General features: G+C 43.1%; 1 protein-coding gene across 1 annotated transcript in view; it reads right to left on the bottom strand.

The window, feature by feature from the left end:
• Positions 1-20,040, bottom strand: part of LOC311246880 (transcription initiation factor TFIID subunit 4) — a 301,235-nt gene that overhangs the window by 91,955 nt on the left and 189,240 nt on the right. Inside the window, 1 exon segment of the mRNA XM_084337121.1 lies at positions 19,520-19,576. Coding sequence (XP_084193247.1) covers positions 19,520-19,576 — 57 coding nt within the window.

A 20,040-nucleotide genomic window follows, 5' to 3' on the forward strand; every position in this document is an offset into this window, starting at 1 on the left:
AATATTGTTTTCATGTGTACCGAAATCGTACCGAACCGTCACGCCAAAACCGAGGTACGTACCGAACCGTGGCTTCCGTGTACCGTTACACCCCTAGTGTGTGTGTTCATGTCAAAGTGACTGCTAGTGTGTGAGCGTGTACAATGTGTGTGTGTTGTGTGTGTGCTCATGTGTGCTTGTGTGTGGAGAGTTCAGTGTTCAAGACTCTGATGGCCTGGGGGAAGAAGCTGAGCCGAAGTCTCTCTGTCCTAGTTGCTGGTGTTCGCAGGTGTTTGCCTGACCGCAGCAGCTTGAACAGGCTGTTGTTGGGGTGGTGAGGGTCTTTCATTATTCTGCAGACTCTGGATTTGCACCTCTTGTTATATAAGACCTGCAGAGGTGGTAGTGAAATACCCGTAGTACGCTTGGCTGAGCGTTCCACTCTCTGTAGGGCCTTCTTGTCCTGTGCCGTGCTGTTTCCATACCAGGCAGTGATGTTTCCAGTCAAGATGCTCTCTACAGCTCCGGAGTAGAAGGACTGGAGTATCTTCCCCGATACTCTGAACTTCCTTAACTGTCTGAGGTGATAGAGGCGCTGCTTCGTCTTCTTTACGACTGAGTCTATGTGTGTTGTCCATGTCAGGTCCTCTGAGATGTGGACCCCCAGGTACTTGAAGCTGCTCACCCTGTCCACGGTAGCCCCGTTTATCCTCAGTGGTGTGTGTGTCCCCTGCTGTGTTCTCCTAAAATCCATGATCAGCTCCTTGGTTTTACCAATGTTCAGGAGCAGGCTGTTGTCCGTTCCAGGCGTTCCAGTACCTCAACCTCCTCCCGGTAGGCCTTCTCGTCGTTGTCAGAGATCAGCCCCACCACCACTGTGTCGTCCGCAAACTTCACTATGGAGTTGGAGCTGAACTTGGCCGCACAATCATGTGTGTATAGTGAGTACAGCAGGGGGCTCAGGACACAGCCCTGGGGGGACCCGATACTCAGGGTGATGGTGTTGGAGGTCTGACCCCCCACCCTGACCGCCTGGGGCCTTTCACTCAGAAAGTCCAGTATCCAGGCGCTCAGAGCGGAGCTCAGACCCAGCTCGATCAGCTTGTCCACCAGTCTGGTGGGGACTATGGTGTTGAACGCTGAGCTATAGTCAATGAACAACAGTCTCACATAGCCCCCCTTTTGGCAGTCTAGGTGAGAGAGGGTGCTGTGCAGTACTTGGGAGACTGCATCGTCAGTGGACCTGTTTGGCCTGTATGCAAATATTATCATCAATACATTAGTTTACCAATAGGTTAAAGTGTTATTAGATAGATTTTAGTTTTTGTTTTTGTGTTGTTTTGATCGCGAAAGTCGGCCATTTCGAAAAATGTACCTTTTTGAAGAGGACATCGAGAGCTTTCAATGAGCGTTGGAATTCTTCAAAACGACACTTCCCAAAGGCCTCTATGGGGCTTCAAGCTAATTACTTCTGTATGCATTTTAATTTTAATATCTCTTATTACTCGGGATAATATACCACAAAATTGAATGTTATTGTCATATATTGGAGCGCAGTTAGTTTGTCTCCCCTATTTTGAGCATTTAGCTCAATTTCAAAATGGCGCCACTCTGGCAGGAATAAGAAACCTACTGTACATACAGTAGATTTCATTATCTGTTCTTATGCACGCCGGGTGATACTAAATCCAAATTGAACTAGGGCATTTGAAAGATAAGATTTGGCACATCCATAAATGTGCGAATTGGCTATAATAAGGTAATTTATAAGCCTGCTATTCTATATTCTATAATAATATTTCAAATTGCATTGGTCCGGATGGGATAATTCAGTACTGTATCTACAAAACCTTCTGTTTAATCATCTTCCCTTTATTAATTTCCTGAGATTATTTGTACATGTGATCTCAAGAAGGTACTGAACGAGCTCAGTGGTAGTTTTTCATGTCTGGACATTTTTTGCATGGTGTTATTCACTGTCAAAGATGCAAAGAAAAATCATAATTCATATTCTCCTTTGTTTCATCACAATTTAAGCAAGCCTAGTAATAGACGCAATATCTCTGACACTGGGAATAGATTCACTGAGGTCTAGGGCTGCAACTAACGATTATTTTGGTAGTCGACTAATCTGTCGATTATTTTTTCGATTAGTCGACTAATCTAACGATTATTTCTGTCACACCCTCCATCTCTGCTTCCTGTGGGCGCGGCTCCTTTTCCGGGCTCTTAGCAGACTTCTTAGCTTAACATAACAGACCGACAGTACGTTTGGGGGAACTAATGGGATAACTGGAGTTGCAACAAAAGTGCAACTTGGGCTAAAAACAAAATGAAATAAAATAATAATAATAATAATAATAATAATAATAATAATAATAATAATAATAATAATAATAATAATAATAATAATAATAATAATAATAATAATAATAATAATAATAATAATAATAATAATAATAATAATAATAATAATAATAAATAATATATCCTTCTTCACAGACTTCTTAGCTTAACATCCCAGGGAACTAATGGGATAACTGGGGATGTTGTTTGCTCCTGACAAGAGTCTCAAAGTCTGGGGTGATGGTAGACAAAGCAACTCTGAGGTCATGCTCAATGTCCAATCTGTTCCTCTGCTTTGTCTTCAGCTGGACCAGAGCTGAGAAGCCACTTTCACAAAGATAGGTAGTGACAAAAAAAATATATATATATTTACGACGCATCGACGCAAAAATTCTGCGTCGACGAGTTTTTATGATCGACGTCGTCGATTATGTCGACTAATCGTTGCAGCCCTGAGGGTCCATAGATGTCCCTAGATACCAAGAACATGCAAATGGACCTTGTAGAAGTGGAGCAATATTCCATTTACTTAGGTATGTATTTTAGGCGGATTTTCAGAAAATAGGGCTCCGGGCTTAACACATTGACCCCCCGTCAATGTCTTTATTCAATAATAATAATAATAATAATAATAATAATAATAATAATAATAATAATAATAATAATAATAATAATGGCTTGGTTTTATATAGCGCTCTTCATGACACCCAGAGCGCTTCACAGAGTCCATTATTCGTTCATACACAGTCATACCGGTTGTGGTAAGCTACAATTGCAGCCAGAGCTGCCCTGAGGTAGACTCACGGAAGCGTGGCGAATAATCATCGCCTACGGCCCCTCCGACCACCACCAACATGCATTCACATGCATACACATTCATACAAGGCAAGTAGGTTAAGTGTCTTGCCCAAGGACACAACGGCGATGGGATGGACATGGGCTTGAGCGGGATTCGAACCACCAACCCTTCGATCATTGGACGACCCGCTCTACCCCTGAGCCAAAGCCGCCCCACAATGAATATAGTTTTAGAATGCCAAACTTGTGAGTCCTAAAACTATGTTTTATATTATAGCTATGGATCTAATAACGCCTTCTGGTCAACATGCAAAAGACAGATTGTTTTTTCATCCATACATTTCCGTTTTATACCATTTTGAATATGAGTATGGTTTGGGTGATTCTGAGTAATTCCAGGAAAAGACGAGAAAAAGGCATTTTAGTGTAATCCAGTCATCACGTAATTTTTCGGCTGATTATCTAATCATCCTGAAATCAACGCTAGATTATCATTATTATGTCTCCTCGTGCATACATGAAATGGCCCTCGTAGCGGGCATAGAAAGCACAACACGGAGAAATATCAGATCAACGCAAGATTTTATATATAGTGTTCTTACCTTGTCTCTGATGTAATGCAAAAAAGATAATCCAATTACTGTATCTGATCGCCATTCCAGTTATCCACAGCGATCCTGTCCCAGACATTACCGAGCGTTACACATGAACGGGCGGGCGGGGTTAGTGTTCCATGCCATCGTTGTAAAGGCCTGCCTCGCCTGAGTATTTAAACCCTGCCTCCACGGCTCAGATCGGCTCAGAAAACACACCAGACCGTTTCCAATTAAGTGCAATAGCTCCGCAAGGCAGTAGAGGGCGGTGTTGACCGTCTGCCAGCTCAGACACATTCACCATGGTCTGCAGAGGCTGCAGCCATGAATTATGAATAGATATAGCGAATAAAAGAAATAACGATCATAAAAACGAGCATACTCGTTGTTGGCGAACAACGATTGGCGGGCATTGTGTTAAGAGGTTAATCCTAATTTAAATAAATATGACAATATTTGTATGATAAAAAACTACGTTTTATATGTAAAGTCATGCCTCAATGACGCATTTGATTTTGACCAGCTATTTTGGACAAATGTATAATTACTTAATTACTCAGATATTCAAACACAATTATGCAATTATTGTGAAATTATTGAAAATAATAATTATTTAATGCCTTCCGTGGCATTAGTATTTCTTATTTGTTAAATATCTGTTTTATTGATTAATTATACATTTGAAAGAATGCAGGTTATAGCCAACATGCAATATATCCCATTGATTGGTACAATGGGACAGACATTTGTCATTTTATATAGCTATAACCTGCATTCTTTCAAATATATGATTAATCAATAAAACAGATATTGAAATACACTATGTAGCCTACTACACCAACACTGCAAATTACAGTGGATAAATAAATAAGAACTAAAGCTAATCGCATGGATATATCTATAGTGGAATAGACTGTATTAATATTCCATATTTCACCGTCTTGTTGCGACACACACACACACACACACACTGTATAGCCTACGTGTCTAATGAATGAACAGTAGGCTTATATTATTCTAATTACTTGTTTCATTAGATTAGTATACTATATGCTCTGCCCTATATATATATTAAGGCCGCCAGAGTCGGGCATACTGTGAGCGGACTGGACTCTGTGGAGAATGGAGATGTAACGCTAAGCTGTGTACTCAAGTTTCAAGTTTCTTTATTATTTGTCATACAGAAATACAGAATACTTTGCATGAAATGTTTCTTTCTGTTTTGCTCCCGAGAGTCTGCTAGATAATAATAAGATAGTATAAATAATATCCTGGAGAAATTTAGAAGTAAATATAGTAGCACCACATAGACTGCAGGACATAGTATACACCAAATTATCAATTAAGCAATGCGAACTGAAATTTGGCCCCATTATTACTCATGCGATCCGGATATGGCGTGAAACACAAAAAAAATATTCTAACCCACATAAAAGTGAGAGAGGATCTGTACCTGGACTTGGTAAACGTCATGACTGAGAATGTCTGTTCACATATAGGTGGATCCAAAGAGAACCAACATATTCTGAGCATGTCTTCTCATGTTTGGAAAGTTCTCCTCCTTGAGAGCAGAGTAGAACTCTAGCAGCAGTGATGCTGATTTTGATTGGCAAGAAGCCTGGGCAAATGTTTGACTTGCATCAAGGAACCCGGACCATCAACAAATCAATCTTAACTATATTCACAGGACATACTTGACTCCTATAAGACTGAACAGAATGGGCCTGAAACAAAACTCAAAATGCTCCCAATGTACAAATGGAGATGAAGGGACATTTATGCACATGTATTGGGACTGCCCACCAGTTAAGGCATTCTGGAAAGATGTGACCCATCAATTATCAAAACTCGTATCTTGGAATATACCAGTACACCCCTCTGTATTGCTTTTGAATGATGTTTTTGAGTTTGCAGTAAATCCACAGCTAAAGAGATTGGTTTTATCGGGTATCACAGTAGCTAAAAAATTGATCACATCACGCTGGTTTCAACCGGAAAAAATTTGCCGGAAAGTTTGGTCTCTTACATATCTCGATGTGATATATCAAGAAATATCTACAGCAAGAATTCTGGGTCTCAACGAATCCAAAATGTCAATGTGGGTAGAAGTGGTGGAGAGAATAAAAGCTAGCTTATAATGGTAGTGTCTGGTTAGGAGTGAGGGATAATGGAGGTACTATCCAAGGAGGGGTCCGGGAGGGGGGGGGTTCGAGCTGGAGCATATGTGTGTAGGGTTTTAGAAAATAGGTATTAAGGGTATGTCCTATATAAGCATCTGTATAATTGTTAATTTCGCTGGATATACACTGTATACGGTAAAATATTATTATAGACTTTTTTTTGTCTTGTGTCTGTACTTGCATGTAATTTTAACCACCTTGACTGTTAGTTTCATTATGCATTATGTGTTGAGTACTGACTTTTAATAATTTCTGTTTTGCAATAATAATAAAAAAAATCAAGTGTCCCATTTCACTTGTTATATTTCCATATTTTAGTGTTCTTCAGCTCTTTTTTTTTCATTCAGTGTGATAAATCCAGTCTCTGTTGAGCTTTAACAAGTCCATCAAAGTCAGGTTGCATGTCTGAGGTGGAGATGCGAAGCACAGCTGCCAGATGTTCATCAGTGAGAGAGGATCTGTACCTGGACTTGGTAAACGTCATGACTGAGAATGTCTGTTCACATATAGGTGGATCCAAAGAGAACCAACATCTTCTGAGCATGTCTTCTCATGTTTGGAAAGTTCTCCTCCTTGAGAGCAGAGTAGAACTCTAGCAGCAGTGATGCTGACTTAAAGTGCTCTTTCAGTAGTGAATCAGACTGCAGGTCAATGAGTTCAAGCTGAACATCAGTGGGTGCACTATCAACACTGCAGGTAAAGGGAGAGGAAACCAGCTGCATTTCATCCTCAACCTTTTTGAAATCTTGAAAACGCCTTGAAAATTCATCATGCAGTGCTCCCAACATGGATGAGTACCTGTGCCGGTGATCAGCTAATGGTTTGACTTCTTTCAGGGTTTTCATGTGTTTGAGATTGTTGCTGCCTAGTTGCCTTGAAATTAATTGCAACTTTGTCATGAAGGCTTTCACATGGCTATGCATTTCATGAGCAAAAATGCCCTTGCCCTGCAGTTGTGTGTTCAGTAGGGATGGGTACCGTTCACATTTGAACCGATACGGTACCGGTACCTGTGAATCGATACCGGTACCCAACGGTACCCTTTTTCTGTACTTTAGTCTCCAAAAATGTAATCTACCTACCTCAGTTGTGAAAAAAGAAATCCAAACTTCAAATAACCACACTTTCGACCGTTTTCGGCTTGCCCCGACTGCTTTGTTGTTGAATCAAGTCAAATCCTAGGTAAGCGTATATTGTGCGTGTGAACGTTGACATGAAAAAAAAATAAAATAAAGAAAAACAAATATTAAAAAAATTAAATAAAAAATAAAAAATATTATTCATGTAATCTTTCGCGGGCCGGTCAGAATTATCGCGGGCCGTACAATGCCCAGGTCTGATCTAAATGGTGATTTCATTGGATGTGCACTGTTAATTAATGCTTGTATATCTAATTTTATGTTGTCATGTTTGTTTATGTGTTTGTTTAAAAAATAATTAAAAAGAAAAAAAAAAAAAAAAAAGTATAAATAAGTATAATAAGTAAAAAATAGAAAGTCAAGAAGTCAAATAAACACAAGTGTAAACAACAATTGTTCAGTATACCTCTATATACAGTGTACATCTGGTACACAAATGGTGAGGTATAGCTTAGCTTGTGGTGCCACCGTTGTGGTGGTGAGGTGCAATAAGGAATAAGGAATGAGAGATGTGCAATTCCCTTACCAATAATAAATATAAATTGTAAAGTGTAAAAGTGTGAAGTGTGATAAAGTGGGTGCTACAGTGTGTTGTTTATTTAAAGTGAGTGTGTGTGTGTGCTGTGGGTGTGTTGCTGGCCTGTTCATTGTTCAATCATTGTTCATTGAGCAATCATTGTTCATTGAGCATCCTGATGGCCTGGGGATAGAAGCTCCTTCTGAGTCTCTCTGTGCTTGCCATGAGACTCCGGTATCGCTTGCCTGACCGCAGCAGTTCAAAGAGGCAGTTGTTTGGGTGGCTGGAGTCTTTGATTATTCTCTTAGCCTTGCCCATGCACCGCTTGTTGTAAATGCCTTGGAGAGTGGGAAGCCCCCCTCCAATTGTGCGTTCGGCTGAACGGGCCACTCTCTGTAGTCTGCTGCGGTCTTGTGCAGTGCTATTCCCAAACCAGGAGGTGATATTGCCAGTCAGGATGCTCTCTATTGTGCATGAGTAGGAATGGGAATTGATAAGATTTTATCGATACGATTCCATTATCGATTCTGCTTATCGATACGATTCTTTATCGATTCCCTTATCGATCCCTGATAAATTTATAATTTAAATAAAAAAAATTGAAATGCAACAGAACTAAGCTGGTTAGAATAACAACATGCAACTTGACATTTCTGATTGTCATTTATTGTTGAGCCCCCATGTCAGAAAAATACAAAAACTGTAGCTATAGCCTACACTTAAATAAAATAATGTATTTGAGATTCTCTTAAAATGTATTTATTTTTAGACTTTTTTTATTCTTAAACTAATTTAATCTATTGAATAACGACCTGTTGAATGTACCTACAGTTCAATATCTTAAACTAATTTAATCTATTGAACCGTAGTTGCATTCAACTGGTCGTTATTCCTCCGACTCCTCTGTCATCTGGTCTCACGCACGCACGCACGCACGCACGGTACTTCCTGACTTACCTACTAGTAAACAGTCAACATGATCACACGCTCTCCGTCTCTTATTATATGTGAACTAAAGAGTACAAGGTTTACACAACAGCCCCCACCCCTTTTTTTTATTTGTACCTGTACTACCTGCTGTCAGCTGTTATCTCTCTCTGTGTGTCTGTATGAGCTTGGTTAGCTAGCGTTAGCTCCGCGGCTATTAGGTTGCCCCGAATTAAATGAATGACTCGGTTCTAAAGCATTCGAGTAGTTTTCAATCACTGCACTTAGAAACAGTCAAACAGCGGGAGCGTTTCGGGAGCATATGACCAAAAACCAAGACATTTAGAGCCCTTAAGAAATCAAATAGTCTGCTCTATGGCTGCATGCTAACGCTAACATTATGCGCAACTGTAGGAAAAACCTGGCAGCGATAAGACGAATCGATAGTCACGGAGGCATGCAATTCCAGGAATCGGACAATTAGGAACCGGCTCTCAACTGGAACCGCTTTTCGATTCCCATCCCTATGCATGACTCACATTGAATTTCCTTAAGCGCCTAAGGAAGTAGAAGCGTTGTTGTGCCTTCTTGATAACACTGTCAATGTGTGTGATCCATGTCAAGTCCTCGGATATGTGGACTCCGAGGTACTTAAAACTGTTCACTCTCTCAACCGGTGCCCTATCGATGCTGAGGGGGCTGTAGTCCCTGACCCCCGACCTCCTAAAGTCCACAATCATCTCCTTTGTTTTGCTGACGTTCAGGGAGAGGCTGTTCTCTTGACACCATCCCACTAGAACCTTAACCTCCTCCAGGTAGGCCCTCTCATCGTTTTCAGAGATCAGGCCCACCACTACTGTGTCGTCAGCTAATTTGATGATTGTGTTGTTGTTCCGCTGTGCCACACAGTCATGTGTGTACAGGGAGTAGAGGAGGGGACTCGGGACACAGCCCTGGGGGGCCCCTATGTTGAGTGATGGATGAGGAGGTGCAGTTGCCTGCTCTCACCACCTGGGGTCTGCTGTACTGTACTGTATTGAATACAATTAAATGGGATATAAACTGAATTAAATAGCACAATATAATTATAGCACTATATTCTATTGTATATGTATATGGTATACATTTAATTTAGTTTCTATCCCATTTAATATATATATTCAATCTCTTTATTAAGTTGTAAAGCCCTGGGCCCTCATTCATCAACGTGACGTGGGAAAATGTTCTATTTCCACACGTAAGCACAGAATTTAGAATCAGTGCACGCACAGAAATATTGGGATTCATCAACCGTGCGTACACAGGTCCTATGCTCCTCCGTGTTGATAAATACCACTTTGTTCTACCGTCAATGCTCGTGCATGATTATCCATATATGGTCATGAAAGTGATGAAACACCCCCCATGGGATGTGAAATAATGGACTGACCCGAGCGGAACTCTGAGAAACTTCACGGAGATTGTTCACTGCTGTCGAACCAAGAAGACACAACGCGTGTTATGGGATAAATAAAAGGCGGACTTGTAAACGGTGATGTCAGATATCAATGGCTCCCTAAGACCATTGCTGCAATTCTGCCTGGACAGCTCAAAATACTAATAAAGACCGTTCGTTGACCACTGTTTGGCGTTGGTTGTGTGTCATTATAACCGTGCTGTAATATGAATGCCTTTATTAGTTGTGTTCGATTGGCTATATGATTTTTAGAGGCATCTATTTTGTTGTCGGTATTACTGACAACAAAATAGATGCATCTAAAAATCATATACTATTAGGTAGCCTATATGAATTACATATAATAGCAGCCATAGCCTACATTATGCAACAGTAACTTGCGCATACCAGTGTATGCGACGGACCAGTGTATACCTTATATCATATCATATTCATATAATAGTTTACTCTATCAGCATACCAGCATGTAATATGTTCTTTGTTAGAACTCAACTCGTTATTATTTTGCACATAGATTGCAGAAATACGGGAACGTTTTGATTTACATTAAAAGGCTTTGACATTGTAAAACTAAATACGTGGAATTCTGTAAGCATAATACAAGTCATATCACCCACACGATATGTGCATAAAAGCATGTATGCTTTTCATTCATTTAAGACACATTATTGCAAGGGTTTTGTAATACACATACACCCTGGTGTCATTGCAATGCGTTTTTTATTCTTTCTTATACAGTAAAAAGGGGGAAGAACACTATATCGTGGGTGTTCATATGACTTGTATTCTGCTTACAGCTTCGAAATTCCACTTGTTTCGTTTAACGTAAAGCCTTTTAAATATAATCAAAACGTTCCCGTGTTTCTGCGGTCTGTGCGAAAAATAATAACGAGTTGAGCTACGCGGAGCGCAGTCAGTCAGTACACCCCGTATATTCCGATAACGCTATATAAACCATGCTGCATTCATTCTGAGAGAAAGTTCTATTATTCCAAATGCTATTTATAGGGTTTTGACCATAATTACACTACTGTTGCTATTTTACAATGAACTATAATGAATTACGGTTCATACAGAACATGCCAGTGTTGAAACTAATGCACAGAAGCTCATTTCCTTGTTGTAATAATATATTCTACCACTGGGCGTCAGCTAAGTGTGCTCCGAGCTGTGCGTAAATATAAGCACGGAGTCAAGTTCAAGTTGAAATTGATGAATCCCACTCTTTGCTTAGAAATGGTCGTACGCACAGGTTAAGCACAAATCTGTGCGTAAGACACGTTGATGAATGAGGGCCCAGGCCTATATCTGATTTCATAATTAGATTACAGTGAAGGAGAGGAGTTCTTATTAATTAATTATTAATAAAATTTAAATTTAATAATAATAATAATAATAATAATAATAATAATAATAATAATAATAATAATAATAATAATAATAATAATAATAATAATAATAATAATAATAATAATAATAATAATAATAATAATAATAATAATAATAATAATAACTTCAGAATAATAATAATCATGACATTGCATTACTGCTGATCAGCACCTATATCAGAAATAAATGTTTACTGTATTGATCATCTCAGAACCAAGCATTTGGAATGTCAGTGCTATAGCTGTATTCTAAATCACGTGTTGCGAAGGCTATTGGCACGCGGCTTTATATTTCTCTAACAAGTTAGATACTGTTCATAACTCATAAGATCTATTTTCTTTAGTATTCCGTTCATTTTGTATTGTATTTTGTTTACTTCGTAATGTATAGAGGAGTGCAAAAGAATAGAATCTTTATTATCATTGTTCGTACAACGAAATTTACTTTAGAGCATCACCACTCTGCAAACATACATATGTTTGTATATATATATGTATACAAACATACTGAATATAGCATGTACAAAATAATAATATCAATAATATAATATCAATGTCCCAAGTGCAATAGTGCTAGTGCAAATAAATAGTACAGTGACAGTCCAGTTGAGTTAATGGGTGGAGGGGGGGGGGGACAACAGTAAGATTTTGGTGGGACAAAGTGGGACAGATAGATAATGTAAATTCTTTAATTATAGAATAACTGGTCTTCACCGAATAGATAAAGGTTAAATACAGATTAAAATACAGAATTAGATCTCTCGTCGTGGCAATGGCAGCCGGCGTGTTACGCTTGTTATCTTAGCGGCAGTGGCTTTGTCGTCTGGCTATCATTGGGTTTTTAGAAGGAACGGCATGTGTCGTTTGCCGTTCTTGGTTTTAACTGCAGGTTTCTTTTTACTGCTTTCCATCTTGATTTCTTGATTTAGTTCGCTTGTAATGTTACTTTTCTTTTTTTGGACAGCGCGCTAAACTTGACAGCGCTCTACATTTTGACACACACATTTCTGCCAAGAGCGCTGTCAGGCTGCTCAACGACGAACATCAACTTGCCCCCCCCCGCATCCCACCCCAGGTGACATAACTCCCACTCCCACATTACAACAATAACTGTGAACCGGACTTGCATTGCTGCACTATACAATACTTCATCCTTTGCAAGTCAACGCCCCCCCCCCCCCCCCCCCCCCCCTCCTTCCATCAACTCACTGGACTGAAATATTTATATTTATTAATTTATTTGCACAAGCACTAAATGCACTTGGGACAATGATGGTATGTTATATATTGGGACATTGGGACATTGATACTTTATTACTTTATTACTATATTACTATTATTATTGACATTATTATTTTGCACATGTTATATCTTATGTTGTATGCCAGTGGTGATGTTCCTAACAAATTTCGTTGTACCAACAATGACAAATAAAGATCTATTCTAGGGGTGCAGAGTGCAGACTGCTCGCGAGCCACACATATTGGGCGTGTCTGCGCTGGTATCGCATCGGGCAATGTGCTTTCGTTAGGGATGTCCGATATTATCGGCCGACCGATATTATCGGCCGATATCGGCAGTAAAATGTGATATCGGAAAATATCGGTATCGGTTTAAAAAAAATTAAAAACAATAACAATATTTGTTATATATATATCCAGTGAAATGATTAGTTACCTGAAATTATTCCGTTTTTTGGACGAGGAAACCCTGCATATATCGGTATCGGTTGATATCGGTATCGGAAATTAAGAGTTGGACAATATCGGAATATCGGTATCGGTAAAAAAGCCAATATCGAGCATCCCTAGCTTTCGTGGATAGCTCCCAGACGCAGAGCAGGCTCCGCGGATGCAATTTTCTTGGCGCAATCCATTCTCTGTGGATTCCGCCCTATGTCTATACTACTATGCACTCAGAGTGAAACACTCAAATTCAGCACTGCTACCCGAACTATACCACTTACTCTTAGCCACCAGAGGTGTACACATCCTGTGCCCTGCTTTGGGTAGTGTCCGCTAAATGACTAAATGTCGGCTGATACAGACATTTTATAAATGGCAAATATCAGCACAATATATCAGCACACTCCTAATAGCAAATATGATGTTTTGTCTATAATATAGATTACACTCTAGACACTATATTGCGCAAGTTGTTTCAAAATCACTCCAGAATTGTAATGAAAAGGCATCGAAATATAAAGTGTTTTTGGGGGAACAGATTTGGCCCACAGGCCGTACTTTGGGTGTCCCCATTGCATGAGGATCACATGTAGAATATGGGAGCAATGAGTCCATTCTCAGCTTCGTTACAGTAGAAAATGTTACTTCCTAAGTTTCCGTGACTACCATCTCGACTTCCTGTCCATCCATAGTGCTGCCGCAACTTCCCTGAGCCGTCTCTCGCACCACCAGTGAAAAAGCCTGTAACCCATTTCTAACTATCCCATTGACATGTCGTCAGCTTGTGACTGCAACTTGTTCCTGTTTGCGGACGACTCAGCCCTGCTGGTCTCTGACAAGAACAAGTTACAGGTTGAAAAAGCCCTCAGCTCGGAACTAGGCAAAATCTGCATATGGCTCGCCGACAACAAACTATCATTACACATGGGCAAAACAGAGTCCATTCTCTTCGGTTCAAATAACAAACTCAGCAAGACCGACGGCTTCTCGGTTACAGTGGGTGACAATATTATCACAAGGAAAGATGAAATTACCTACCTGGGTTCCATCCTAGAGGCTAATCTTTCCTGTGACAAAATGGCATCCAATGTAATAAAAAAAGTCAACGAACGCGTTTCTTGTACCGGATCTCCTCACTGGTAAACAAGAATACCCTGAAGACTCTGGCAGGAGCACTCATTCAAGGGTACTACGACTATGCTTGCACCTCATGGTACCAAAGCACCTCAAAGGCACTAAAAAACAAATTACAAACATCTCAAAACAAGCTAGTCAGACTACTACTTGACCTGACTCCTAGAACCCACCTCACCCCTGCCCACTTTGACAACCTAGGATGGCTTAGAGTAGACGACAGAGTACAGCAACTTGCAATGGGCCTGGTCTACAAAATACACTACGCGACCAAGGTACCCATGTACATGTCAAAATACTTCCCAAAGGTCAGTGAATACCACGATCACAACACCAGAGGGAGCTCCACAAATCATGTAAAACCCAGATTCGGCTCAAACAAGGGACTAAACACGTTTCGCAATTATGCCACATCAATGTGGAACGCCCTACCTAAAGCTGTAAAGGAATGTGAATCACTACCCACTTTCAAAAACACTCTCAAAAAACACCTACGTGAGACTGCAATTCGAAACTGGCCCCTACAAATGTCCTAACCTAGTTGTACAGTAAATGACCAAGTAAGGCTTTGTCAGTATTCCAATGTACAGTGTAAAATGTGTGTGTGTGTCCCCTACCCAACCCCCCCCCCCCCACCTCCAATGTACAGCCCTCACCCAACCCACCCAACCCCACCCCACCCATCCAACCTCCTCCAATGTACAGTTTCTACGCCAAATGTATATACACTCCTTTTCTGGACACTTTTGTATCACAAACAGTACTGTATTTGCAAATCTGATATGTCATAAATGTATAGATGTAGCAGTACTGTCTATCTGTAGGTCATGTATGTCATATATGTTATGATGAATTGAAAATGGGGGACCCTGATGTAAACAAGATGAAAGTCTTTCTCTGGTCTGCATCCCCTTAACAATTGTGTGTATTGAGCTGTACTGTACTGTACCCATTCTGCAATCTGTTAATAAACTTTTCAATCAATCAATCAATCAATCTCAATGTTTCTTTTAGCGCCCCCCCCCCCCCCCCGACACACACACACACACACACACACACACACACACACACACACACACACACACACACACACACACACACACACACACACACACACACACACACACACACACACACACACACACACACACACACACACACACACACACACACACACACAAACCTAAAGCACAAAGCTCTGTGCTCCACCACGCCTTCGCATGTGCTGAACTAAAATTATAATTGGGCTTTTCCAATAACACATTTACCATCAATTATTTATGGTTTTCAACAAATTAGATTCTGAATGCCATGGCCCGAAACATCAATGACCTGCATCCTAACAGCCGGATTTGATAGAGCAAGATGGCATTATGCTGGGGCTATCATCAAAAATAATATGGTGCTTTTACCAAGGGAAAGAAGAACTCTTCATCCCCCTTTAGTCTCTGATCACCAGTTGACCGACTCCTCCCCGCAGACCAGATGGCCAACTAACCACTTGAATGTTCTGTCTCTCTTGGGAACAAGTTTAGAGAGGAAGGCTTTCTGTACACCCAGCTGTAGTAGTCTATTAGTCTCTTCTTGCCCCTCATCTCCTCTCTTCCTGTGTCCAGTTGTGCCTCCAGACGGGGGCTGTGATGATGAATCTGTGGCCGCAGTGTGTCTGCGTGTCTGACACTGTGATGTATCTCTCTCTCTCTCTCTCTCTCTCTCTCTCTCTCTCTCTCTCTCTCTCTCTCTCTCTCTCTCTCTCTCTCTCTCTCTCTAGCCATGGCCTGGCCTCTTGCCTCGGTGTGACAACAACAGACAGAGCATACAGACCCAACAAAACAACAAGCAGGAATAGGCGGCTCGTTTTGCCCATTGATTTTCACTGGGGGCATTTCTGAAATAGCCCATCTGACCTTTCGGCCAAATGGTAGTGAACAGAGGAAACAGAGCGCTAGACTGGTTTGCTGCTCTGTGTCCTCACTATCTGGCAGCCACTGATGGGAGGGGGAGGGCAGGGACGCAGGTTAGGGAGAGGTGGAAGACTGAGGGGGCCACATCAGGAGGCCAAGCTGGTTAGGGAGAGGTGGAAGACTGAGGGGGCCACATCAGGAGGCCAAGCTGGTTAGGGAGAGGTGGAAGACTGAGGGGGCCACATCAGGAGGCCAAGCTGGTTAGGGAGAGATGGAAGACTGAGGGGGCCACATCAGGAGGCCAAGCTGGTTAGGGAGAGATGGAAGACTGAGGGGGCCACATCAGGAGAGATGGAAGACTGAGGGGGCCACATCAGGAGGCCAAGCTGGTTAGGGAGAGATGGAAGACTGAGGGGGCCACATCAGGAGCCCAAGCTGGTTAGGGAGAGATGGAAGACTGAGGGGGCCACATCAGGAGGCCAAGCTGGTTAGGGAGAGATGGGAGACTGAGGGGGCCACATCAGGAGGCCAAGCTGGTTAGGGAGAGGTGGAAGACTGAGGGGGCCACATCAGGAGCCCAAGCTGGTTAGGGAGAGATGGAAGACTGAGGGGGCCACATCAGGAGCCAAGCTGGTTAGGGAGAGGTGGAGACTGAGGGGGCCACATCAGGAGGCCAAGCTGGTTAGGGAGAGATGGAAGACTGAGGGGGCCACATCAGGAGCCCAAGCTGGTTAGGGAGAGATGGGAGACTGAGGGGGGCACATCAGGAGCCCAAGCTGGTTAGGGAGAGATGGAAGACTGAGGGGGCCACATCAGGAGCCCAAGCTGGTTAGGGAGAGGTGGAAGACTGAGGGGGCCACATCAGGAGCCCAAGCTGGTTAGGGAGAGATGGGAGACTGAGGGGGCCACATCAGGAGCCCAAGCTGGTTAGGGAGAGATGGGAGACTGAGGGGGCCACATCAGGAGCCCAAGCTGGTTAGGGAGAGATGGAAGACTGAGGGGGCCACATCAGGAGCCCAAGCTGGTTAGGGAGAGATGGGAGACTGAGGGGGCCACATCAGGAGCCCAAGCTGGTTAGGGAGAGGTGGGAGACTGAGGGGGCCACATCAGGAGCCCAAGCTGGTTAGGGAGAGGGGGAGACTGAGGGGGCCACATCAGGAGCCCAAGCTGGTTAGGGAGAGATGGGAGACTGAGGGGGCCACATCAGGAGCCCAAGCTGGTTAGGGAGAGGTGGGAGACTGAGGGGGCCACATCAGGAGCCCAAGCTGGTTAGGGAGAGGTGGGAGACTGAGGGGGCCACATCAGGAGCCCAAGCTGCCATCACACACTGCCACATTATTATGTTAGTACTTGTAAAAAAGTGTTTAGCTACTGCTTACTCCTACACTGTCTTCCAACACAATCACACCGCCACACACACACACACACACACACACACACACACACACACACACACACACACACACACACACACACACACACACACACACACACACACACACACACACACACACACACACACACACACACACACACACACACACACACACACACACACACACACACACACACACACACACACACACACACACACACACACACACACACACACGCACACCTGCCTGCCTTGACAAACAAATCATGTGCCAACTCCATTTAAGTGTTGTGACACTTGGTTAAAGCATATTCATATAACACACTGTCATTTCATCTCGTCCAAATGATTCTTCCAGCGGAGGATGTAAGAAAAAGAGGGTCTGGCTCCGCCGCCCGTCGCCCGGAAGAGCAGCTTCAGCCTCATTATCCTGATGAAATTTGCGCAGATGTGTGGAGCTGCCGACAGACTCTGCAGTGACACAAACAGCCAGCTCTGTCCCCCTGAGCACCGCCAGGTGATGAAAACCAGAGAGGCACAGGGCTGGGAAACGACGGCCATTAAGCAAGAAAAAAAGGCTCTCTGTCGAGACCATTACATGTTTGCGCATGGTACGTGTGTGCGTGTTTGCGCGTGTTCATGTGTGCGTGTTTGCGGGTGTTACAAGTGTGCATGTTTGTGCGTGGTACGCGTGTGCATGTTTGCGGGTGTTAGATGTGTGCATGTTTGCGGGTGTTACATGTGTGCGTGTTTGCACGTGTTACGTGTGTGCATGGTACGTGCGTGTGCTTGTGCATGTTTGCGGGTGTTACGTGTGTGCATGTTTGCGGCTGTTACATGTGTGCATGTTTGCGAGCGGTACGTGTGTGCATGGTACGTGCGTGTGCTTGTGCATGCACGCGCCGCTTCTCGGGAGCTAATCTGGCCGTATCCAGATGATGAGTGGTTGGTCTGCCACTTAACAGGAGGAGGAGATCCACTTTGATCACACGGCCCCTGGGGGGCCAACCTATCGCACACAGCCTATTACACAGCTCATTTGCATACGCATGGGGCTTATGGGCTGCGGCTGAGGTCTAGTTTGAGGGGTTAGAAAACTGCAGCAAGGGTGGGGGGGGGGGGTGGGGGGGGGGGGTCGGGGGTGCTCGCTCGATCACCACGTTAACAGAGAGAGAGAGAGAAAGTTTAGCGAGAAAACGCTGCTCTGCCACCGAGGTTCTCGCACCTCAACAATGACAACAGGTGCGGCGGCGTTGATGTTTTATGCTCTCTGACGATCAAGCATAAAAAACTACAGCCCCTTGATCCTGGTTAGCGAGCCGCGAGACCTGGAAGACCCACGTGAAGTCTATGTTCTACTTTAGGAGTAAACAAACATACGCAGGAAGTAAACTTCTGGGAAGCAACAGAAGTATTTCACTTGCGTAAACAAAGTCAACCAAGCTGCTAAAAGGGAGAGTGGTCTACTTTCGGGTCTCCGTTGGGGATTCGCGTTCACATGCCGTAACACTTGCTTTATGAACCGAGGGGGGGGGGGGGGGGGGAAGGGGGGGCGGAAAAATGAATTCATACTACCAAGAGGAGTGCTTGGTGGCTTTACATTTCAGTGGAAGTCACGTGGTATCAAACGCTTCGGGCGCCGCGGCCGGGAGTTGAGGGGAAATAAAAAGAACTTGGTTTTCAACCCTCTCTAATGCTGATAGTTAGTACAGAAAAGGCACCGGAGACCCCTGTTCACTCAGCCTTCAGTCGGCGCCGCTTTGCTCCCTACAAAGCACAGAGCACATTGGAACTGCAGTTTAGTACAAAAAAAGAAAAAAGAAAGAAAAGAAAAGAAAAGAAAAGAAAATCTAACTAGAGCAAGAAGAAGAAGAAGAAGAAGAGAGAGAGGAGGTGAAGAAGCTCTCTTTTATTTTTTTTGGCGGGTAGAAATCACTTTCACACATGTGGACATCAATCAGCGGCATGATAATTCCTCAAAACTTTTCAAGTCAGACTTTAAATGGCATTACATATGTAGCAGAGGCATGAAAAATTAATACGCCAGAGAGAGAGTCTCTGGAAATGTCAAGGGTAATGATCTGCGCGGCAGCCTTACCTCCTTGGCTTTCTGTTTCAGCCGAGCCTGCTCTGGGTCCTCTTGCCGCGAGCGACTCTGCAGAGTACAGGGAGGAGGCGGGAGGAGGGGGGAGGAGGCGGGAGAGGGCGGGGGAAGAAAAAACACAGGTTAACAGCTGGTTTAAAGGACCCCTTCATCTGTTGCTGCCGCCTGCCACAAAAATAGTACAAAATGGGAACAGGATACAGGGGTGTCAAGGACATCGTATTTGAATTCATAGAAGTGCAAACGGACCCCGGGGGGCGCTGGCCTTTAGACCTGCTCCAAATCCAGCCCCTAAATAAGCTGCCGTAGGGAGAATCTAATCAAAAGAGGTTATTAAAAATCTGTACAAGCCCGGCACACACATACACATGTGCGCACACACACACAGACACACATAGCACACACACACACACACACAGACAGACATACCACACACACACACACACATGGGGCAGCAGTGATGTTACTCCGGCTGCCTGGTGTGGTGTTATGTGTTGGCGGTGCAACACCACACA

This window comes from Notolepis coatsorum (assembly GCF_963971535.1).
Source record: "Notolepis coatsorum genome assembly, chromosome: 20".
Taxonomy (NCBI): domain Eukaryota; kingdom Metazoa; phylum Chordata; class Actinopteri; order Aulopiformes; family Paralepididae; genus Notolepis; species Notolepis coatsorum.